At 39.3% G+C, this 23,087-nt stretch overlaps 1 protein-coding gene across 3 annotated transcripts in view; it reads right to left on the bottom strand.

Annotated features, from left to right (window-relative positions):
• Positions 1–23,087, bottom strand: part of bcam (basal cell adhesion molecule (Lutheran blood group)) — an 85,528-nt gene that overhangs the window by 27,941 nt on the left and 34,500 nt on the right. For all 3 annotated transcript variants that reach the window (XM_047360980.1, XM_047360981.1, XM_047360982.1), the window contains exons 2-3: positions 1,329–1,453; positions 990–1,206 (exon numbers count right to left, since the gene is read on the bottom strand). In XM_047360980.1, the coding sequence (XP_047216936.1) occupies positions 990–1,206; positions 1,329–1,453 (342 nt within the window). The remainder of the gene's footprint in view (positions 1–989; positions 1,207–1,328; positions 1,454–23,087) is intronic.

Raw genomic sequence — 23,087 nt, 5'->3', positions numbered from 1 at the left:
CATTATTTCTCTCAAATTCTCGAGTAGAAACACAGTTTCACACTGTTACAGATTGCTGGATATAGTGGCTTTTGAAACCATTTTACCCAAATTTTACTACACCATACTAAAGTCACAGATTTTTAAGCAAAACCTTTTTTAAACTATGTTATGATCTGAGGTCCTTGTACTCATCTGTCCGCTTCTTCATTTCAGTTATCTGTATGCAGATTTAGTAGCTCTGGAGCTGACAAAGATATAAATTTATTATAAATTAAAAAATGAAGCCATGATATTTTTAATCACGTTTATCATACTCTCAGTATCTCATACACCATGCCTATTCGCAAACTAATTGTTTATTTTCATAACCAGATTCCTTTGGCAACAAACTTGAAAATAAAATTCTTCCCTTTAAGTAAAAATTGAGAGTCCAATACAAGATACAAATAAGTGCCTCTTATTTAAGACTACGTGTCATGGAAGGGGCAAGGAAACACCAGTCTGCACCAGGGTCAAGTCTTTGCATGATGGTGATAAATCTTGACTCTTATTAGGAAGAGATATATGAGAGTTGACACATGTGATTGAACTATTCATCAATTATGTCTCGAGCCATTAAACTGTGATTAATTGACCTCTAAAGAACTTTTCAAAGGAGTATATGGTAACCTTAGGGATCAAAAAAAGCTTAAGATTCTTACACAATATGAAGTAAAAACATCATCATAATATTTTAGTTCTTAAAAGGTGCAGACTATTGCAACACGTAAGTGTGGTGTCAATGTATACATGTGTGAAATCAAATCAACAACATGCATTAAGTGTGATTAAGCTAATGCATGCATGAATACATGCACACACACACACACACAGTTCTCACAGTTCTGAGACTTTATTGGAAGTGACACAAAAAACTCAAGTTATAGATTACTCTGAAATCAACTAGAAAGGTCGTGTGTGATTTGGAGGTGCCATATAAGCAGATAAAAGCGCACTGGTTTACATACCAAAGACTTCAAGCTTAGTGCTACCCTCTCCAGATCCATCCTTGCCAGCAGTGACCTGGCAGTAGTAGGTAAGCTCATCAGAGGGTTTCACAGACATTATGTTCAAGGTGAGGTTCTCTTCAATATTGACTCGACCGGTAAGAGGAGTGCCAGGGTCGCTCATTTGCTTTCCAGAATTTTCACGAAAACCCACTCGTGTTCTTAGTCCCTGACTCTCCTAAATTAAAAAACAAGATTAAAAAAAACATGTTGAAAACAACTGGGAGAATCTCTGACAATGCAGAAAAATACATGTTTTTTAATGTGTAATTCTTATGATATAGCAGAAAATCTACTTACAATGTACCATTCAACAACAACATCTTGTAAATTTATGCCAGTGTAGGTACAGGGCAGTTTGGCTGTTTCGCCTTTGTTCACCTCCACCTTAGGAGTCACCTTCACAGTTATAGCCCCACTGCAAACTGGAAAACAATAAGTCAAAGCAAAAAAGTATATTAAATGTGTTATCCCACATTAATACAGACCCATTCAATAAATGTGAATATTATTTAAAAGTTTATTGAATTCATTAACTCAGTTTACTAAGAGAAACACATTAAATAGCCTAAGCTCAGATTGATGTTTTCAAGTCTTTACTTCTGTTAATTGGGATGATGTTTTGCTTACAGCTAATGAAAACACAGCATTTAAGATTAGAATATTACTACATCAGTTCTTGATGTAGTCCTAGAACAGCAAGAACAGTCCAAGATTAGCACATTCACAATATTAAGGTACCCCTGGAGCACCAATGGAGCCCTTGGGACTGGTGTGCTCCCATTTCAACAGACATTAGGATGCACCCAGTGTCCCAGATTTTTATGCAGGACTATGCAGCTGAGGAACAGAATGGGAATCAGCTTGTTTCTCCAGGGACAGACAACACAATAGTTCTCTAAACTTCTTGCAAATCTACCTATAAAACTAACCTATTCCCAAGAAAAATCCCCCAAATCTTAAACAAAAAACAATACAAATGGACTTCAGCTTTTGTAGTTGAAGACGTTTCACCTTTCATGTGAAGGGCTTTCTCAATTCAACGCTAGTGAGAGAGACGCTCCAAGCTTTGGTGTTTGGGATGTGCTGTTCTGCACATCTAAATTCACATGCAGATTGGACTCCACTAACAATAGGACGTTGTTAGTGCTGTTGTTAGCCTGGATCACTGAGAGATGTTTGGTCACATGCAAGAAGTTGTGAATTGGTTTGAAACTGACTCAGCATCAGGCTTAATGCTGTACTGTATGTTTCTGAAATCCCCCTTTAGACTTATTTTTTATGTGTTTACCTCCTCTCTCAAACCATCTATCTCCTCTGTTCAAAATATAAACATCCGCAAAAGAGTGTCCCTTATCCTGGAGGTGTAGGTGCACAGCTGAGTCTTATCCTGAGGAGATGGCTCTCCTGTGTTGAGCCATGCGTCTCTGGAGAGGCATTGGACTGCATACACCAGTTTGTGTTTGAGTATTTGGTCTTTTGGATGAACCAACCTCTGACTGAGAGTTTGGTAAGGTCTGAAATGCACTGGGATGTTGAGTTTGTAGAAAACGTGCTAGAAAATAGGCAAGTAGACTGGATTACAAATAGGAGATGCTGAAAAACAGAGAAAGATGGAGAGCTGGGGGAAGAAAAATAGCCCAAATTCTACTAGCACATTCAAGGTTGGAAATGGAAATGTTTTGAATCAAAATGACTAAAAGCTGCAGGCAAAGGACAGCATTACAAAGGGTTAAGATAGTTGTTGATAAACACAAGGAGCTTTTGTCATTCCCAATTTGGATGCACAATTTCCAGGCTTGCCAATACTACTTACAGTATGTTAAACGTATTCATCATGTAAGTAAATAAATTACAATTTCCTCGGAAGTGATTCCCATTTCTGATATAACAAAGCATCTAACCATGAATACAGCAAAGTAACTAATCTAAAACGTTTCAAAAACATCCTTATGAAAAACAAGAAATCAAAACTGAAGTTAATATTTAAACAGCAGGCATCCATACAGCTAACAAAATACATGGACGCAATATTCTGTATGATCAAAATCCACCGCTGAATAATTTAGTGGTTGTGAAAATCTGCCATGAGTGGGGAGAATATAGAGTTCTGGGAAACGCAGCTATTCGACGGGGCAGTTTTATTAAGAAGGCAGAGAAATGGAGATGAGGAGGATGAAAGAGAGCTTTTCTAAAATGTCTACAGAGAGATGAGAAGAACAGAGAAATGGATGTCTTGTTATTAGTTTAAGAATGGAAGGAAAGACACAGAGCATAAAAAATGGGAGGAGATAATAGGGTGTGCTGTCAAAATTAAACACTACTTTAGCTTTGTGTTGTTAGTGAGACACATTTCACTGTGGCCAGATGCAGTGATTCACCACAACCCACAAACCACAGAGGGAGTCAAAGATCAGTGATGTGCTGACATTTGATGAAAAGATGTCCAACATTTTACTCTCTTACTTATTTCGCTTGGTTACCTTCTCACTTCTCTTGCCTCTATCTTGGTTCTCTTTTTTCCACTCCTCATGAAATTATCCAATCTTAAGACAGCTGGTTTTACAAACTGATACACCGTCTATGTTTGTGAAGGAGGAAAGCCGCTAAAAATATTCAGTTTTTTATGCCAAAACAAACAGCAAGGCAGCCAAGCACATGTACGGGAATGTTTGAACAAATGAAGCGCAGAGCTTTTTAAAAGCACTTAGGGTTTAAGTGTCCCATTAAGTACTACATGGGAAAAATACACATTGTCACATACTCAGCGTTAAAACAAAATGTCTTTCTGGCACATGGACAGGAAGTTCAACTCTTTACATGGTGAGATAATTAGATTTCTTTTAGGTTTTCACTACGGCTCTGTCAAAACTGATGTTGAACGTAAAGTAATGAAGTGACCCTTTAAAATTAACAGCTGTGACTTTTTAAGCTAGTTTCATGCTCTGCTTGATACCAGCAAGTAGGCCTGGGTAGTAAGATGGTAAGGGGATCCAAAAACAGCATTTCTTTGACTGTTGGAGATAAGTTCAAACTGTGTAATTAGGTTTGTAAATAAAGATTCTACTTTCTGTAAGACTATTTTTACTGTTTAAAACAGAATCTGACAAAAAAGGAGGAAGATGCACAAGGCCAAGAAAAACAGCAAAGACGTTAATGCTAGACAGGGAATTTTAATAGAAAAATTATTTGCAAGAAGCAGTAGGGCACACTATTCACAAATAGGCAGTAGAAGAGCTCCCTGTGGAAGTACAGGTCCTTCTCAAAAAATTTGCATATTGTGATAAAGTTCATTATTTTCCATAATGTCATGATGAAAATTTAACATTCACATATTTTAGATTCATTGCACACTAACGGAAATATTTCAGGTCTTTTATTGTCTTAATACGGATGATTTTGGCATACAGCTCATGAAAACCCAAAATTCCTATCTCACAAAATTAGCATATCATTAAAAGGGTCTCTAAACGAGCTATGAACCTAATCATCTGAATCAACGAGTTAACTCTAAACACCTGCAAAAGATTACTGAGGCCTTTAAAACTCCCAGCCTGGTTCATCACTCAAAACCCCAATCATGGGTAAGACTGCCGACCTGACTGCTGTCCAGAAGGCCACTATTGACACCCTCAAGCAAGAGGGTAAGACACAGAAAGAAATTTCTGAACGAATAGGCTGTTCCCAGAGTGCTGTATCAAGGCACCTCAGTGGGAAGTCTGTGGGAAGGAAAAAGTGTGGCAGAAAACGCTGCACAACGAGAAGAGGTGACCGGACCCTGAGGAAGATTGTGGAGAAGGGCCGATTCCAGACCTTGGGGGACCTGCGGAAGCAGTGGACTGAGTCTGGAGTAGAAACATCCAGAGCCACCGTGCACAGGCGTGTGCAGGAAATGGGCTACAGGTGCCGCATTCCCCAGGTCAAGCCACTTTTGAACCAGAAACAGCGGCAGAAGCGCCTGACCTGGGCTACAGAGAAGCAGCACTGGACTGTTGCTCAGTGGTCCAAAGTACTTTTTTCAGATGAAAGCAAATTCTGCATGTCAATCGGAAATCAAGGTGCCAGAGTCTGGAGGAAGACTGGGGAGAAGGAAATGCCAAAATGCCAGAAGTCCAGTGTCAAGTACCCACAGTCAGTGATGGTCTGGGGTGCCGTGTCAGCTGCTGATGTTGGTCCACTGTGTTTTATCAAGGGCAGGGTCAATGCAGCTAGCTATCAGGAGATTTTGGAGCACTTCATGCTTCCATCTGCTGAAAAGCTTTATGGAGATGAAGATTTCATTTTTCAGAACAACCTGGCACCTGCTCACAGTGCCAAAACCACTGGTAAATGGTTTACTGACCATGGTATCACTGTGCTCAATTGGCCTGCCAACTCTCCTGACCTGAACCCCATAGAGAATCTGTGGGATATTGTGAAGAGAACGTTGAGAGACTCAAGACCCAACACTCTGGATGAGCTAAAGGCCGCTATCGAAGCATCCTGGGCCTCCATAAGACCTCAGCAGTGCCACAGGCTGATTGCCTCCATGCCACGCCGCATTAAAGCAGTCATTTCTGCAAAAGGATTCCCAACCAAGTATTGAGTGCATAACTGTAGATGATTATTTGAAGGTTGACGTTTTTTGTATTAAAAACACTTTTCTTTTATTGGTCGGATGAAATATGCTAATCTTGTGAGATAGGAATTTTGGGTTTTCATGAGCTGTATGCCAAAATCATCCGTATTAAGACAATAAAAGACTTGAAATATTTCAGTCAGTGTGCAATGAATCTAAAATATATGAATGTTAAATTTTCATCATGACATTATGGAAAATAATGAACTTTATCACAATATGCTAATATTTTGAGAAGGACCTGTATAACACCTCCTTCCTTGCAGGTGTGCTGCAGACAAACCTTCCAATTAGGTCTTCAGAGCTCTGCTGCATTCCTGGCTCAGACATGACACGACAAAAACGATCACCGAATGATTTCAGACAACAAAAATAATCTTTAGAGGGAATGAATTCACCTTCGCAATACTAGAATTACAGATGCACCAGAATATTGACTGGTGACTGGAATTGATCTTGATTGGTGATCGGCCTGTCAGTAAAATGAAAAAAGAGGCAGTGGGGATGTACATAGCTACTTTTACATCCCCACATACATTTTGAGGCATGTCTATAGCTCACTCAGACAGCAAGAACGTGAGAGAGAGTGAGACGTTCAACAAGGAACAAAAAGGCTGAAGTTAGTACAGCAAAGGTGCACTAGTTTATCTTTTCAAGCTTTCAGCTTCTGTCTGTCCTGGAGCATTATGAGATTTGGAAATCACAGAGTTGGGGTAAGCATTGACTTTCTCTAGAATATAGAGACTGCAATGTTAGTACTTATACTATAGCTGTGCTAACAGAACTGATTGCAAATGAATAATTCTAAATCCAGGGGACATTCCTAACTCTGTAATTTGTTTGTCTTTGCTTTAAAAATAAATTAGAATCCTATTTTATACCACATACTCTCTCTCACACACAGCATAATGCCGTTTGCTTCTAATGTAAATAATTAATTACCCATCACAACAGGAAAGCTTCAAACATGTTTTGAACACTGTTTTTATTTCTTCTTATTATGGAACTCATTACAAGAAAATCAGACAAAATTCTAATTGGTTCATCTCTAGTTATACCTGAACTTAGCAGTATAAAAATAGTACCAACTTTAATCTTTAAACCAGGTTAAAATAATATATTGCAAAGAATAAAAATTCCCTATTTTACACACAGTAAGACAACACACAAACCTTGATAAGCAGGTGTAATACCTTAGTATATTTTAAGTAACTTAAGGACTGGATACCACTCAACCCTGCAACCAATGAAATTTTTATTTTCCCTCTCAAATGCTTAACCTATCTCTGAGAACAGAGACTGCATGGCTTTGTTCTGACTATTTTTGTATTTTTAAGTGTTACTGCTGCTACATGAGCAGAATAAATTGAGTAAAAGTGAAATAAATAAATCACATTGGCTGACAGTTAATTTTTAGCCATGCAGGTCAAACTAAAGCATTTCTATTTCACCTCACGAGGAAAAACAGTAACATCTGTGTCTCATTCTTGCATCACACAATGAGTAAATTTTTCAACCACTGCTCAAATTTGCCTGAAATAATGGGTTTAAAACTGCTCCACTCTCACTTCCTGAAGTGTTAAAGCCCTCTTTTTTATTTTACTGTATAATGATTCAAAACTGTTACTAGTTAAGACATTCGGTTTGAGAATTGCATAATTCACAGAACAAACAATCCACTGAGGATGATTTGGTGGTGCTGACGTCTGGTGGGAGGCAATAATATGGCATCAAAATATAAACCAGCAGAGTCCATATGCACCACATCCTGCTTTTTTGCCAAATTGCTGTTCCTTTATTTTATTTGCTATCTTACTCTCTTTTTGTCCTCCCTGTCAAATGCATCTTTTGGTGTCATTCACAATATGTTGAGTCAGGAGTGATCAATCAGGCCGCCACTCTGTGTTTCATAAACACGGGGCAGCTGGACAGACAGAGACAGGCAATTAAAGAATAATTAGGGAGTCCTCCATCCAATCTGAGCCTGGAGCAGCATGTGGGTGTGTGCTACAGTGTTTGTGTATTTACAGAAACAGGCTGATGGCTATTGGTTTGTGTGAGAGAGACAAAAAAAAAAGGAGGAGCAGTGGGGGCCACTGGAGTGTATGGAGGGGTGTGTGTGTGTGGTGGTGGATGGGCCTCATTAGCTGATGCAGGCTGATAATCGGATTTTGCCAAAGCGAGGGAAAGTGTGTCTGAGGTGGGTTTGACCGGGCAGAAAGACAGATGGGAACATGATGGTCAGACTGTGACCTGTACACACCTATGTAAAACACACACACACATGATCTTACAGTACATCTATAATGCATGGAATATTTATGAGCATCCTAACTCCTCTAAAAAAGCTCTGGCTAAGTACATTGTGCGTGGAAAAGCATCTAAAGTCTGCAGCAGCAGCAGAGAGGAGACCCAGAGGGTTGCGTCAGTCCCCAATCTACTGAAAAGTTAATGTGAAACCAACTTTAAAACCCTCCTGTCTGCCTCGTCTCTCTGCTGCATCTCTTTCTTTTCCCCCTGAAATACACACACACACACATAGAAAGAGAAGAGGGTGCCTCTCATTATGGAAAGAGTCAGCTGGATCCTCTCATTCTCTTGTCCTCCTTTTCTTCTCTTGTTTTTGCCTCACCTACTGTTGTATTCTGGACATCATACTGGGATCCATATTTCTCTTTGGCATGCCTTCTTTTATCCCTCTATCTCAAAGAGCATATTTTAATACCCAGTTCTCAAGTCTTTTATTTACAAAAGAAGCTAAGGATTTGTAAGTTAGCCATGCAATAAACCAAAGAAGAAAGGGAGATGGATATAACGAGGAAAAGAAAAGCCCTGTGTTGTGTGACAGTCAACTATAACAAAAGCTTTTGTGAAGCCACCATATACTCTTTATTTTATTGATATTACCCACATGTCTGTCTTGCTAACCCAAACACAGCTCTTGTGAAAAGTGATGGATCATCTGGGTAACCCGGAGCACTTTATACCTCTGCATGATACAGCGAGGGGTCCAGGAGAGGGAACTTGGACTTCAGACTGCGTACATTATAATGATGGATCATAAAACCCTGCGTTAATACTGCCTGAGAGGTTTACAGAAAATTACTATGAGCCAAACATGGGGAATGGCAGCACGCACACAGTGTGCTACCTGATGACCGATGAATGTCAGTAGGTGTTTGTGTGTGAGTGTGGTCTAAAACTCAGGCAGGATTAGTGGGTTTGAATGTTGGCAAAGCAAACAGTGCTAGGAGACACTGCTTCAATGTCATGAAGGACTTAATCACCTACAGTATGAGGTAATCAAACTAACAGCAAAAACACAAGCAACTTCCTTCTTATGTAGATCATACAGTGCTTTATAAAATATTTCCCAGCCCTTTATGTTTTTCACTTAACGTCAACCACAAATTTCAGTGTATTGTATTGGGATATTATATGATAGATCCAAACAAAATGCTGCTTAATTATGCTCCGTATTTATCACCACTAAGTCAATACTTTGCAGAACCACATTTGAGGTCTTGCCCCAAATTTTCAATTGGATCTAAATATATTGAAAGAGCTGCTGATCAGTCAAAAGTGTTCCTGGAAGTACTGGAAGTTGCATCATGCTTTTCTGATTACCACATGCTGAAATTCACTGAGCTCTCCATGACATTGCGGCAGTTTCTTCTACATTTCACTGAGTTTTCTTTGCTTTAAGTTCTTCAATGTTGTAACTTAGCATCTTTTCCCTTTTTTGGTATGCATGTCATGTAGTTTTCACAGCTGTAATTAGCCGTCTTTCCCTTTTCATTTAAACAGATTTGCCAAGTTAAATTATTCACATAAAAACTAATATTTAGAGCGCATTCAGTTGGAACTAAGATGAAACACATTTCACAAACTTATCTTTTAGCTAGAAAGACTACAATATTCAGATTTTAAGCCATCAGGGGATGAGATTGATTGCCACTCTATCTGTTCACCCTAACAAAGAAAGTATCAGAAACACAATGCAGTTTCACTTCCACTAAATAAAAATTGCTAACATAGCTTGTAAGCACAAATCATTTTAGCTAAGGAGAAGGTCAGGTTCCCCTTACCTTGCTAGCACTAACAATTTCTTGTAAATATTACAGACTGGGGTTAGATTAAAGTCTTGTTTTTATGGGCCTCCTTCACCAAGTACAAATCTGATGCCATGCCAGATCAGAGCAGTTTGAAAATCAATGTGTTATGGGAGTTTCATTTTGGGAGCCAAACTTGATCTATCTCATAAATATACCTCAAAGGTAGAGCTCTAATGGAGTAAAATAAATAAGAATTTGTTCCTGTTTTTTCTCAAAATAAAGGTGATGATATGTCTTCAAGTTGCAAGTTGCTGCATCCTGTAGGTGGTTGACTGTATTTACAGAAGAAAAAATAAAGAAGGCACAGCTGTAGTGTAATGTTTAGTATCCTGAAAAAGATTACAACTTTTTTAACAATTATGTCCTCTTAAAGCCCCTACAGTCTGGGTGAGTGACAATTTGAGACGAAAATAAGCATGGGATTACACCACATGGCATGTGTGTGTGTGTGTGTAGGGGGGGTCAGCCCTGCTGAGGCAAACTGTCTGTGTCAGGGTGGGACCTTGTAAGGCATGGAGTCCATCAACGCCTGAGTGATGAGGCAAGAACAGGTGCAGCGCGGGGAAAGGCAGCTGCTGCAAGCTGCAAGCACCAGACTCACAACCCGCAAACCAACAATGAAGGCCACATAGAGAGCAGCTTGGAAGAGAGTGAGAAACCTCGAACCACAGTGATGACAGACAACCAGAGAGAGGGGAAGTAAGGTGACAAAAAAAAATGTCATACCATTTGGAGAAGTAAAGCTTTTAGTGACCAAGGAGACAAAAAAAAAAAAAACACAGCAAATAAAAACAAGTTAGACATCTGTCCCCTTGGAAAGGTGTAAAGTTAATTGCATCCCAATACGATACATGCACAGATGACTGTTGTCTACTTGCTAAATGTTGACCTCTAAGATAAAATGACTGGTAACTATATTTAGAATTGCACAAAAGTTCACCAAATTCATGGTCTGGATTTAAAATGACAAACAAGAAAATAGGTATAATTATTGGTTATGAGTTAAATTTGTTAATCACAAATGAAAATGTCAGATTTTGTCTTTTCACGCTAAACAATTTAAACGGTTGAACTTGGAATTTATTAATAATAGACTATGTTGTCCTTGCCCATAGAAAGTATTCCTTGATCAGTGCCTCTTTGTTTGGAGTAGCTATGGATCACACAAAGGTGCAAGCGATGATAAACATAACATAGAAGCTACAGTAGTTAGCAGATGGATGGATGGATATGTAGTCCGCTGACATTAGGAAGGCTTTTTTTTTTATCTGTCAAACTGAAACAAAAACGCAACTGATCAACTGCTGTGCTCTGCCACCACGTTTGTTTGCATTTCAAACAAACTGAAAACACTACTCCAACATGCAAGTTACTGGATTAGTTTTGTATCCATTGCTGCCATTAACCTTGTGTACTTTCTTTGTCTTTCCTATAAACACACTTCTGGATCAGTGCTTCTGGGTTTACACAGTGTCCTTTCTATCATTTCTGTTCTGTGGAAGGTTTCTTCCTGTCAAAAAGAGTGGTTACCCTCCACTGTTGCCGTGTGCTTACTAGATAGATAGTTTTTTTTACAAATGAGCATTAAATGATCAACTGAATTAGACTGTACTGTATTTTGAACTGGACAAATTTGAAATCAGTTGTGGCAGAATTACATTCTGTATAACTGGGGATGATTTTTATGAAAGAAAGTTTTTTTTTTTTTTTACATGTCTTGTCTTTGAATCTCAGGCATACCATATAGAGAAGCTGACTGCCTACACGAGCCAGGGTTGTTTCACTCTAGGAACTTGACAGGATATCTCAATTCTAATTGCATTGTTCACTTTTTATTAAAACAAAACTTTATCCATCGTTAAAGTAGGCAGGCCTCATTGCTGTAACAGTAGCCTGTGTTTGTATGACCTTTTGGATTATTTGTGTGTCAGTGTGTTTGTGTGTGTGTATATGTGCGTGTATGTATGTGTGGGCGGATTAGCGTACATGTAAGTGTGTTTGTGTTGAGTGGGTGTATGTGAGTGATTTTGTCACCTGGAGGCACCCAGTTGTTGGGGTAAAAGGCCTGCAACACACTCCAGGACCACTTAGATCACATGCACAATAAACAGTAAAATAAATTTCCCCTTTTTTGGCTGACATTCATGGTGGCTGTGACTGCAGTGACAACTGTTTGCAATGTGTATACTCCTTGTAGGCTCTGGATCAATTAGCCCCTTTTCCAGCTGTGTGCCTATTGCATACACACCTGTTCCCATTTTCAACTAGTAAACACATAATTTTGTACCCATGTAGTCAGCCCTTGCTTATCAGTTTACTTAAGTATTTTGATAAATTATAATTAATAACTATATATAATAAATTTAAATTTATAGCTATGTATCATTTTGGCTGCACAGTGACAAAATTAATAGCAGTCTCATCTTACAGCAGTAAGGTATTGGGTTTAATTCAAAGGCTTGGGCTCTTTCTGCACTGAGTTTGAATGTTCTCCCTGTGAATGCATGGGTCTCACTGGGTACTCTGCCATCATCAATCAGAACAAAGATATATGACTGTTAGGTTAACTTGTACTCTAAATTGAGTGTATGTATGCATGGTTGTTTGTCCTGTGTTGTATGTTCACCTGTGATGGGCTGGCGACCTGTCCAGGGTATAACCTGCCTCTCATCCAATGAGTGCTAGCGATAGGAACCAATGATCCTTCAAGGATGAGCGGGTAAAGCAATATATGGATGGATATTATCTTCTGTAGGTTTATATTACATCCTCTTTCCTCTGATTGATCATCTCTATTTGGCTTAGATGACTTTTGAAATGTGAATACTAATCAAACCAAAAAAACTCTAAGCTAGATATTAATTAATGGAGTCACACTAGATAATAAATGCTCTATGGCATATAGCTCATTTCTATACTAGAAAAAGTTGAATAAAAAAGATCAAAATTGGCAAAAGTCTGTAATGGCAAATGTGGTAACATGACGAGCACCCCTCCTGTTGTGGGCGAGTATTATTGTTTCTAAAGAAAAAGACATTCAAAGTTTTTTTATACAAGAGCCCCTTACAAACCTTCCCCTTAATTTCCACAGTTGAAACCAGATTTTTTCATACCTCTAACCAGACACATACACTTTATAAAAGGACACATAGCTGTTTTCCTACTGTATGACAAGGCTCTGTTTGCATAACAATGATCCATTTAATTTTGTTGTCCATTTCTGTTAACACAACATGACAACATTTTAATTACAATCTGTAATTTCAATAAAAAACTGAATCCGACTGCACTGTTCAATGATTAGGATTAATTGGAATGTATGTACCTGACTTTTGTGAAGTGCCTTGAGACGACATGTGTTCTGAATAGGCGCTATATAAATAAATTGAAAAATGAAAGTGAAATCTCCGTTCACACGGCAACAGTAGAGATGTGTTGCCGTGAATGTTCAGACTGTCTGAAGATTCAGTAAATCTTATAAACATGTGCACACCCACGGATTAAAGTAAGTGATCTTCAGAAGAGTTCCCAGAGGTGAAAACTTTTTTCAAAGATCTTTCCTAAGTATAGGATTGACAGCAGTGCTCTAAAGTCCCAATTACAGCAATCTGAAATTCAGCCTCAGCGTTATAAATCTTAGCTGATATCCACAGGCCCTTTAAAAGGCACTCTCATAACTTTGACTGGATGGCAGATATTTAATCTACGTCACAGGTGATATCTGGGCATCTAATTGGAGTCAAACAGGATTACATGTTTAGTTCTCGCATGTTGAAAGCTGGTACCCTCAACTTCAGTGGATTTCCTGTATTTTATGAGGGTGAGGTGTCATATCCGTCTGTCTTCGGAAGCAGCACTGTTGATTAAAGGTGAGATAAAAGGATCCTGGCTATTACTCTGATGCCACCTGCTAACCCCTCTTGCAATTACAGGATAAATGACGGTCTGCTTGTCTTCCTGTCTGTGCTTGTACCGATGCTGTACTCAAGTAGAAATTAAAGTTCACACCTGGGACCCTGCAGTCACACACAAATTCACACAGATTTCACAGTTATAGCTATAGGGGTTGGACAATGAAACTGAAACACCTGGTTTTAGACCACAATAATTTATTAGTATGGTGTAGGGCCTCCTTTTGTGGCCAATACAGCATCAATTCGTCTTGGGAATGACATATACAAGTCCTGCACAGTGGTCAGAGGGATTTTAAGCCATTCTTCTTGCAGGATAGTGGCCAGGTCACTATGTGATACTGGTGGAGGAAAACGTTTCCTGACTCGCCTAGATCTGGTGACTGTGCAGGCCATGGGAGATGTTCAACTTCACTTTCATGTTTATCAAACCAATATTTCACCAGTCTTGCTGTGTGTATTGGTGCATTGTCATCCTGATAGAAGGCACCGCCTTCAGGGTACAATGTTTGAACCATTGGATCCACATGGTCCTCAAGAATGGTTCGGTAGTCCTTGGCAGTGACGCGCCCATCTAGCACAAGTATTGGGCCAAGGGAATGCCATGATATGGCAGCCCAAACCATCACTGATCCACCCCCATGCTTTACTCTGGGCATGCAACAGTCTGGGTGGTACGCTTTTTTGTGGCTTCTCCACACCATAACTCTCCCGGATGTGGGGAAAACAGTAAAGGTGGACTCATCAGAGAACAATACATGTTTCACATTGTCCACAGCCCAAGATTTGCGCTCCTTGCACCATTGAAACCGACGTTTGGCATTGGCATGAGTGACCAAAGGTTTGGCTATAGCAGCCTGGCCGTGTATATTGACCCTGTGGAGCTCCCGACGGACAGTTCTGGTGGAAACAGGAGAGTTGAGGTGCACATTTAATTCTGCCGTGATTTGGGCAGCCGTGGTTTTATGTTTTTTGGATACAATCCGGGTTAGCACCCGAACATCCCTTTCAGACAGCTTCCTCTTGCGTCCACAGTTAATCCTGTTGGATGTGGTTCGTCCTTCTTGGTGGTATGCTGACATTACCCTGGATACCGTGGCACTTGATACATCACAAAGACTTGCTGTCTTGGTCACAGATGCGCCAGCAAGACGTGCACCAACAATTTGTCCTCTTTTGAACTCTGGTATGTCACCCATAATCTTGTGTGCATTTCAATATTTTGAGCAAAACTGTGCTCTTACCCTGCTAATTGAACCTTCACACTCTGCTCTTAGTGGTGCAATGTGCAATCAATGAAGACTGGCTACCAGGCTGGTCCAATTTAGCCATGAAACCTCCCACACTAAAATGACAGGTGTTTCAGTTTCATTGTCCAACCCCTGTAAATTTTATCAGATTTTTTTTATCCCTTTCTTTGTTCATTGATATTAAAAGAAGTGGCTATGCTATGTCTTCACTAACACAGGAGATAAAACCTGATATGACTGAAGATTCAATCTCACATAAGGTTAAGGTTTCAGTAACCTTTTAATGTGAGGGTTTAGTGTTATCCTAATTTATCTCCCTTTTCAGGCTGCAGGTTTATAGCTCTTAGATCAACCCCCATGGTTAAAATCTCTTTCATCCTATGTGTCTGAAGTGCAAAACACACCTTCAATGGCTCTGATTTGATTAGCACTTAAAACACATTTCACTTTATTTGGATTTAGAGGTCGAGCCTCCTTTTAAAAAGGTAAAACGAGGCAGAGGATGGGGCAGGAGGGAGGGAAAACGGAAATGCGTTTGGAAGGTCGAATCTTCTCGGGGACTTGATGTTGACATAATGCAGCTGAGTCAAACACAAGCCAATTAGCAATGGGCTGGGATTGCATCAGCCCCCTCTACTGCCAAGGCTCCATGATTTCCACATCTGCATCAATGCTGTAAATGCAGGGCGACAAGTGAATGCAACGTTTGATGACTGCAAAAGTGTGACCAGCAGTACCCCGATAAGGGACCCCATAAGGCACGTAGATTTTAAAATATCCCCAGTAGCTGAGTAAAGGCTCAAACCTTTACTAAAAACACAAAAGTTCCTGACAGATCTGTTATGCATCCTTTTCACATGTCTGCAATCCAGGGTGTTTTCCAAAAGTCCTGTCATTGTTTTACTGTCATGTAAAACAATGACAGGATGCTATAGAAGTATTAACAGTGCAACTCCGCAATGTGCAAAGAGGACACTTAATATATGCAAAACACTGACAACAATCATATACACTGATCATGCATCACAATATGACTACTGACAGGTGAAGTAAATAACACTCATTGTCTCTTCATTATGCCACCTGTCAGTGGCTGGGATATATTAAGCAGTAAGTAAACATCTGGTCCCCAAAGTTGGTGAGTTAGAAGCAGGAAAAAGTGATGTCAGGATTTGTTCAAGTTAGACAAAGGGCCAATTTGTGATGGCTAGACAACTGGGGCAGAGCATTTTTGAAAATGCAGTTCGTTAGAGTTGCTGGTTAGAGACGGTCATTATTTATCAAAAGTAGTCCAAGGAAGGAACAGTGGTAAACCAGACCCAATAATTATATTTGATGAACAAGGGGTGCAAAGGCTGTCCTGTGTGGTCCAATCCAAAAGACAAGCTTGAATAGCTCACATTGCTGAAAAATGTTATGGCTGTTGTCAAATTAAAAAGTTCATTACAGTTTATAAAATATGAGGTGGTATAACCACAGACCAATCAGAATGCCCTATGCTGGCCCCTGTTCACTGCCGAAAAGCATGTAAGCATGAGACATTGACCAAGGAGAAATGGAAGAAAGTGGCCTGGTCTGTCGAATCATGTTTTCTTTTACATCACACAGATGGTCTATCACTTAACTGGGGCATACATGCACTATGGCAGGAGTCTGGTATCTGTGCCTCCTGAGGTCTTTGGACCTTCCACAATGGCTCTTAATAAATTTGACAAAGAAAAGTTTGAAACTATGTGCTTTTTTTTACATCGTTTTCCACAAATAACATCCCATAGAGGACAATGTATCTATCCTGGTAGGTTGTTGTTTTTCAAAATGTCATGTAACATTAATAGCTCTAAAGAAGTTTTGTTTAGCTGGACTGAGTGCAAAAATGGCCCTTGGGACTGTAAAGGTTGCAGACCTCTGTACTGTGAGAAGAAGGCAACCTGGCAGAGACAGTTTGATGCTTTAAGCAATGTTTGCCAAAATTTTCCAGATCTCAATCCAATCATGCATCTGCACTGGACCAATACTTTTACTTCACGGAGAACCCAACAAGCGTCTTATAGGACTTGTCTGTCTCTTTTTTGGAGTAAAGCTCCAGAACTCAAGTCAGAATTTGTAAATTTACCCCCAAGAAATCAACTGGAAAGGTTGGAATCCCCAAGGTTCTTTAGTCCCAAGCTCAAAATCAAACATTCCTGTCTGGGGCAAACAAAGCACTGTTAGTAGTAGCCATAACAAATATACACTATATTGCCAAAAGTATTGGGTTACATCAACAAATCAATGAATTCCGGTGTTACAATCACTTCCATGGCTGCAGGTGGATAAAGTGCGGTGTGAAGGAACTTGACAGGCCTGCACAGAATTCTGACCTCAACCTTCGTGAACACCTTTGGGATAATTCAAACCTTGTGAAAAATGTTCACAGAATAGTTAAAGTGCCCATTGCTGGCAGGGGTGGGTCCATCAACAAATTGGACCTTATAGATTTAGAGTAGAATGTCTTCCAATTTCATGTACATTAGGCATTGTTTTAACTTAATATTTTCAGTTTTTGACCGGTTTTTTAAACAGTGACAGACAAATGTAAAGGTCATCTGTTATTTTGAATTATTGCAATTCACAGCCCTGACCTCTTGATGGCGAGTTAACAAATTAATTAGTCGTTTTCTCACTTGATGCAAGACCTTGTTGGCTTCACTCGGAAAAATGTCTCGGCAGCTGAGCGTCCGAAGTTTCTTCAAAAAGCCCAATAATGATGATGGTGTTGATTAAAGAAGTGAAAAAAGAGGGACTGATGCAGTGGAAGATGAAGAACAAACAAGTAATTAGCCCTCAGCAACTACGGAGTGAGCAAGCAGCACCAAGGAGGTTAGGCAGGAGCACAGAGTTCAGTGGGAGGAAGACAGGATTTTTTTCAACAGGGTATGTTAATTGGAGGACTAAACTAATACTAAAAAGGCTAGTGCAACCTTTGATGTACAGGCAAAAGTAGACAAATACGTTTGTCAGTGTACTGTATATGCTCTGCTGTCAGTTAAAGTTTTAGTAACTGAGTCGCACAGTACTGTGCAATTTCTATTACTAGGAATGTTGTTTGCATAAAGTGCAGTACTGATCACTCAGCATAACAAAAAGTAAATCCTGCTTGTTTTACAAATTGTTCCTGAAATATTGTGAGTATTGTGAAAACATCATTCCCAGATCTGAATTCTGACTTCAGTGACATAATTTAAGACTATTTTTTGTTTCCTTTAGGAAACAGGGATAGCCCCTGTGTCTGCTGTGCTGGAGTAGAGGGCAAAGCGGTAAGATCACAGTGTGCATGTCACTGTGACAAATAAATCACAGCTTTATGACTGTGTGTGCTGTATCATCTCACACCGGTTTAGAAGCTCAAGACAAACAGTGTGAAGTGGGCTACAAGGTCAGCTCGTCATGCACCCTTTTGTCCACTAAGAAATTCCCCCTCATCAGTCATGTTTCCCTGGCAACGGGGTGAGAAGTCAACTCCATTCAAACAGGGGAGTTTAGAGCCATGCAGTAAATAAGAGGATTTGTAAATGCGTGGGAGAGGGTGAATTTGTTCTCTTCGGACATAAGCGTGCAAGTTGGAAAGAGAAAGTCTGGACAAGTAGAGATTGACAACAGAAAGAAAGAGTCCACAAGAAGAATATTAATCTGCCTGCTGACATTGGAGTCTAGTGTCCTCCCTGTAGCAAGCAATAGCTGTAAACATAAAAAAAAAAAGTATTACAGCCAAGTAAGATAAAAATAGAGCGAAGAATGTATGAGTGTGGGGAATTTTAGTGCTGTGTAAGCACTCCTGGAAAAGTTCCTTTGATATATTACCTTAGTGGTAGACCAAAGTGTCCTTCATTATTAGAATAAGCTAAATAAAACCATCCTCATCTTTCACACAGAATTTCTAATTGATTCATAAAGCCAATGTTTAGCATACACTCTGGTGCCATTAACTCTTCTTTAGCAGTGAGTAAGAACAGACAACAGCCATTGTCTGGTTTCTGTTACATAAGAGTAAAGCCAAAAAGGTAAAAGAAGGAAAAGATTATAATAACACACTGACTGGCCACTTTATAGGTACACCTATTTAATTCCTTGTCTATACATATGTAACATGTCTATCAGAAGTTCAAACTGACGATCAGAATGAGGACCAAAGGGGATTTGAGTGACTTTGAATGTGACATGGCTGTTGGTGCCAAATAAGCTTGTCTGTGTATTTCAGAAACTGCTGATCTACTGGGATCCACAAGCACAACCATCACTCAGCTTTTTATTCTATATATTTATACCTATAAAACTAGATGGGCTACAGCAGCAGGAGACCACAATTTGTGCCACTTCTGTCAGCTATGAAAATAAGCTGAAGCTACAATCTGCCCATGGTCTCCTAAATCAGACAACAAATTAAATTAAAAGTTCCATGGTCTGGTGAGTCTCAATTTCAGCAGCAACAACTGCAAAGAAAGAATGGATGCATTTTAACTATTATTTTCAGTACAGATGACAGCAGTGTTATGGTGTGGAGGATATTTTCTGGACGCACTTCAGGCCACGTAGAACCAACAACCCAATGACCTCCACAGTCACTAGATCTCAGTCCAAGCATCTCTGGCATGTGCTGGACCAAAACTGCACATTGCCATTGAGACAATATGAAACAAAATGAAATCTGAGCAATGTTTCAGACACTTTGTTGTTTCACACACCTTTTTGTATTTGTTCCTCTGAATTAAGGCAATTCTGAATGAAAAGGGGTATACTACCCAATATGAGTAAGTTGTACCAAATAAAGTGGCTGGTGACTGAATAAAGGTAAATAATATACAATACTGGATAAAAACATAAACCAGAATTTTATGACTTTATAAATCAAAGGGGCTAAACATAGAGGGTCTGCAATTACAGCCAACCATCTAGTCTTGGCTGCTTTTCATTTTTAGAGGGAACTCAATTTGGAAAAAGATTGAAAAGGAAAAAAAAATGTGTGTGTGTGCATTTGTGTGTCCTGACCGACCTAGAGAGAACCCAATCAGTGGATGTCACTAAAGGGGCAGAGATGAGAAAAATGTGTTAATATTTAATGTTTCGGGAGCCCCAGAATCAGGGCCTCCTCTCACTCTTGCCGCAGGCCCTCCAATTAACATACCCTGTCCTGTTCTTACCCCACTATCTCTCTCTTAGTCTTTCTCATTACTACCCTCCTTCCTTGAAACATAGCCAATGGCAAAAAAAGAAGAATTCAGAAGTAGGACAAGAAAGTTGCAAGGAACAGATTCGATGGAGAGAAAAAATGACAGGATTAGTTTGTTGAACAGTGTTTTTTCTTAGGTGAGAACAAGTTAAGGTAGCCAAAAGGTCTTGAAAGACTGAAAACATATGCAGAAGAGAAATAAGAACTTAAAGCTGAAACAAATGAGGAGGAAGATGAAGTGAGAGAATGAGAGAGTCCCTCGTGCGTTTTCAATTCCACTCTCCCTCTACCCATTTATCAAAGTAAATGACTTGCCTTAATGGGCCACAATAATATGCAGTGTTTGGCAGAGGTAATCTGCTTGCATATGTTGCCGCTAATCTTGCCAGTGCCTATAATGGGCTGTCCTAATGAGTTGCATTCAGTTAAGGAGAAGGCAGAAAACACTATAAATTGCCCACAGGACCAGAATAAAAGATGAGACAGCACAGGGAAGATGATGGAGGAAGGAATTGATAATCAAAATTTGTTTATTTATTGGTCTCACATTTTGAGAAAAAAACGGTAGAAACCCTGTGATTGAGTAAGTATACTGAATAATTAAGAAACATCCGCTAAACTATTTTAGCTTTTTCTTTAGTTATGCTGTTATATGCTCAGGCTGCAGTATATATCTACCACTTTAACTGACTTTGTTATTTTCCCCAGAAGCTTTCCATTTATGCATTATTTGCATATATCGCTGGCAGATGTTCTCTGTTTTTTCTTTATATAGAATGTACACCTGCGTTCAGTGCTTTTATGTTTAGTTATGTCTCTTTCATGGAAGGAGACACAGCACCATGTGTCTTTTTTTCCCATAATCCCCCAGTATATAGTAAATAGTTATAGTTCAGTTAGCCTGTATTTAATTTGATCAGAAGCTGATATATGATCAGATTGTATTTGTAGGATCTCAGCTCCTCTCCTCCTGGTTGGTTCTGGCAGCTCGTTATCAGCAGCTGCCACTCATCTCCTGATGAGCTCACGGGGCTTCTTAAGGCAGCTACTGGTACAGGCCTTTGCTGGAACATAACCTCTGTTATGTGGACTGCCTATCTTTCTACCTGCCTGCCTGCTTGCCTGCACCTGGTAATATTCCCTCCTAAGGACTGCACTGTAAATATACTCACCATCAGCACTCTCTCCTTGGATTCCTGGAATCCGGCTTCCTCCCCTGGTTCCTGAACTACTCCAACTTAGTTTCCTAGGCAAGCCTACCCTAGAAATAAACCTCACTTACCGTCTATATCCTGTGTGTTGAGTCTGTTTTCATCCTCTGGTTTGTTCTACTTTGACTACCTAAGTGATTCATGATAGTATTGTTTTGAAAATAATTGGAATACTTTGGTTTGCATTTGGACTGAATTGGAATATATAGAACTACACATGAACTGGATCTGATTCTGTCTTAAGTGCCTTAAGACAATATTTTCTATGTATGGTTGTGGTAGAAATAGGTTCTACACTGGACCAAACTGTATTTACTGCTAGATCCAATGTTATACGTAGAAAAAATAACCTTTTTTTCACAGCCTTCTCTTAATACTTCTGTTTAATGTGGAATATTTCAAGTGTAGTTTCTGAGATTTGTTCCAAGCTCAATCTTTTAATGACTTTAAGTTTTGGTTAAATGGATAAGATAAGAGAAAGAGCTTTATTAGGCCAGGCAATACAAGGCAAGTTATTTTTATAGCACATTACAGTAATAAGACAATTCTGACAAAGATAGTGCTTAACATGAATAAAACCTAAGAAAAGAGAAACAGGTACAGAGAAGTACACTGTATAATATATAATAAAGTTGGACTACAAACTAAATCTACTGTTTCTCTTGACATTTTAAATAGAACAGACAAAGGCAACTCTAAACAAATGCGTCTTAACCTTGATTTAAAAGAACTGTGTTTCTGCATTTTTACAGTCTTCTGGGAGGGACTTGGTTCTAGATAAGTGGGACATAAGAACTGAATGCTGCTTCTCTATGTTTGGTTCCGGTTCTGGGTCTGCAGAGTAGACTTGAACCAGAAGACCTGAGTAGTCTAGGAGGATGATACAATAAAAATAAATCTTGAATGTATTTATGTGCTAAGCCAGTACCCAAACTCTTCTAGAAGAATAACCTTTGAGTAAATCTATAAAAGTTAGGATGTTAGATATTGGATAAGTTTTTATTCTGGGCCAACAGGGGTGACCTAATAGACAAGTTACCGGAGTGCTCAGATTAGAGGAGAAATTGTCCTGAGCAGCTAAAAACGGTAGGAACCTTTCAGTGAAACTGTCCTTTACTGCATATAAATGTACTGGCTTCCAGTTCTCTACTGCCCACACACTGGAAAACCATCTGTTCCCTACTTCAACCAACAATTATCAGTCTCTAAAGCTAGAAACCCTCCAGAATCCTCAAAATATACATTATTTTCTGATTCAGTCTATTTTTTCTGAGACAAATTAAAATAAGAAATATAGTTATCTTTATCTTGCCTTACTTAAGAGTCTGAACTTAAATGAACAATCATCATAATTCAGTTTCCCACTCTCAGTGAGCAATGATCCCAATCCGTGAAATTGAAAACTGACACCTATGCCTACAACTTGGTAAAGAGTTTGGCTGTTCTATTTTTAACTGATCAGATGCAGCTTAGAGATAATACATCACTTTGCTACCATCAGCTAATCGCAGAGCAGTGCAGCCGCCAATGTGGTTTCAGTGGTAACTATGTGGGGTCAGAACAGAAGCTACACATCTAGACTAGTGGTTCAAATGAATAGGTTCAACACAAGTCTTCATACCACTTTGCCAGTTGCTGTTTTGATTCCACTTTGTTATCAGTCTTAATTTGAGTAAGAATGACATTGAAAGTGATACAAGACATTATAAAGATGCAAAACAAACTTTAAAACCCAGTTTCAGCATGTG

This window comes from Girardinichthys multiradiatus, chromosome 3, assembly GCF_021462225.1.
Source record: "Girardinichthys multiradiatus isolate DD_20200921_A chromosome 3, DD_fGirMul_XY1, whole genome shotgun sequence".
NCBI classification, from domain to species: Eukaryota; Metazoa; Chordata; class Actinopteri; order Cyprinodontiformes; family Goodeidae; genus Girardinichthys; species Girardinichthys multiradiatus.
Note: the sequence above shows the minus strand (reverse complement) of the source record. Positions and strands in the feature narration are given on the sequence as shown.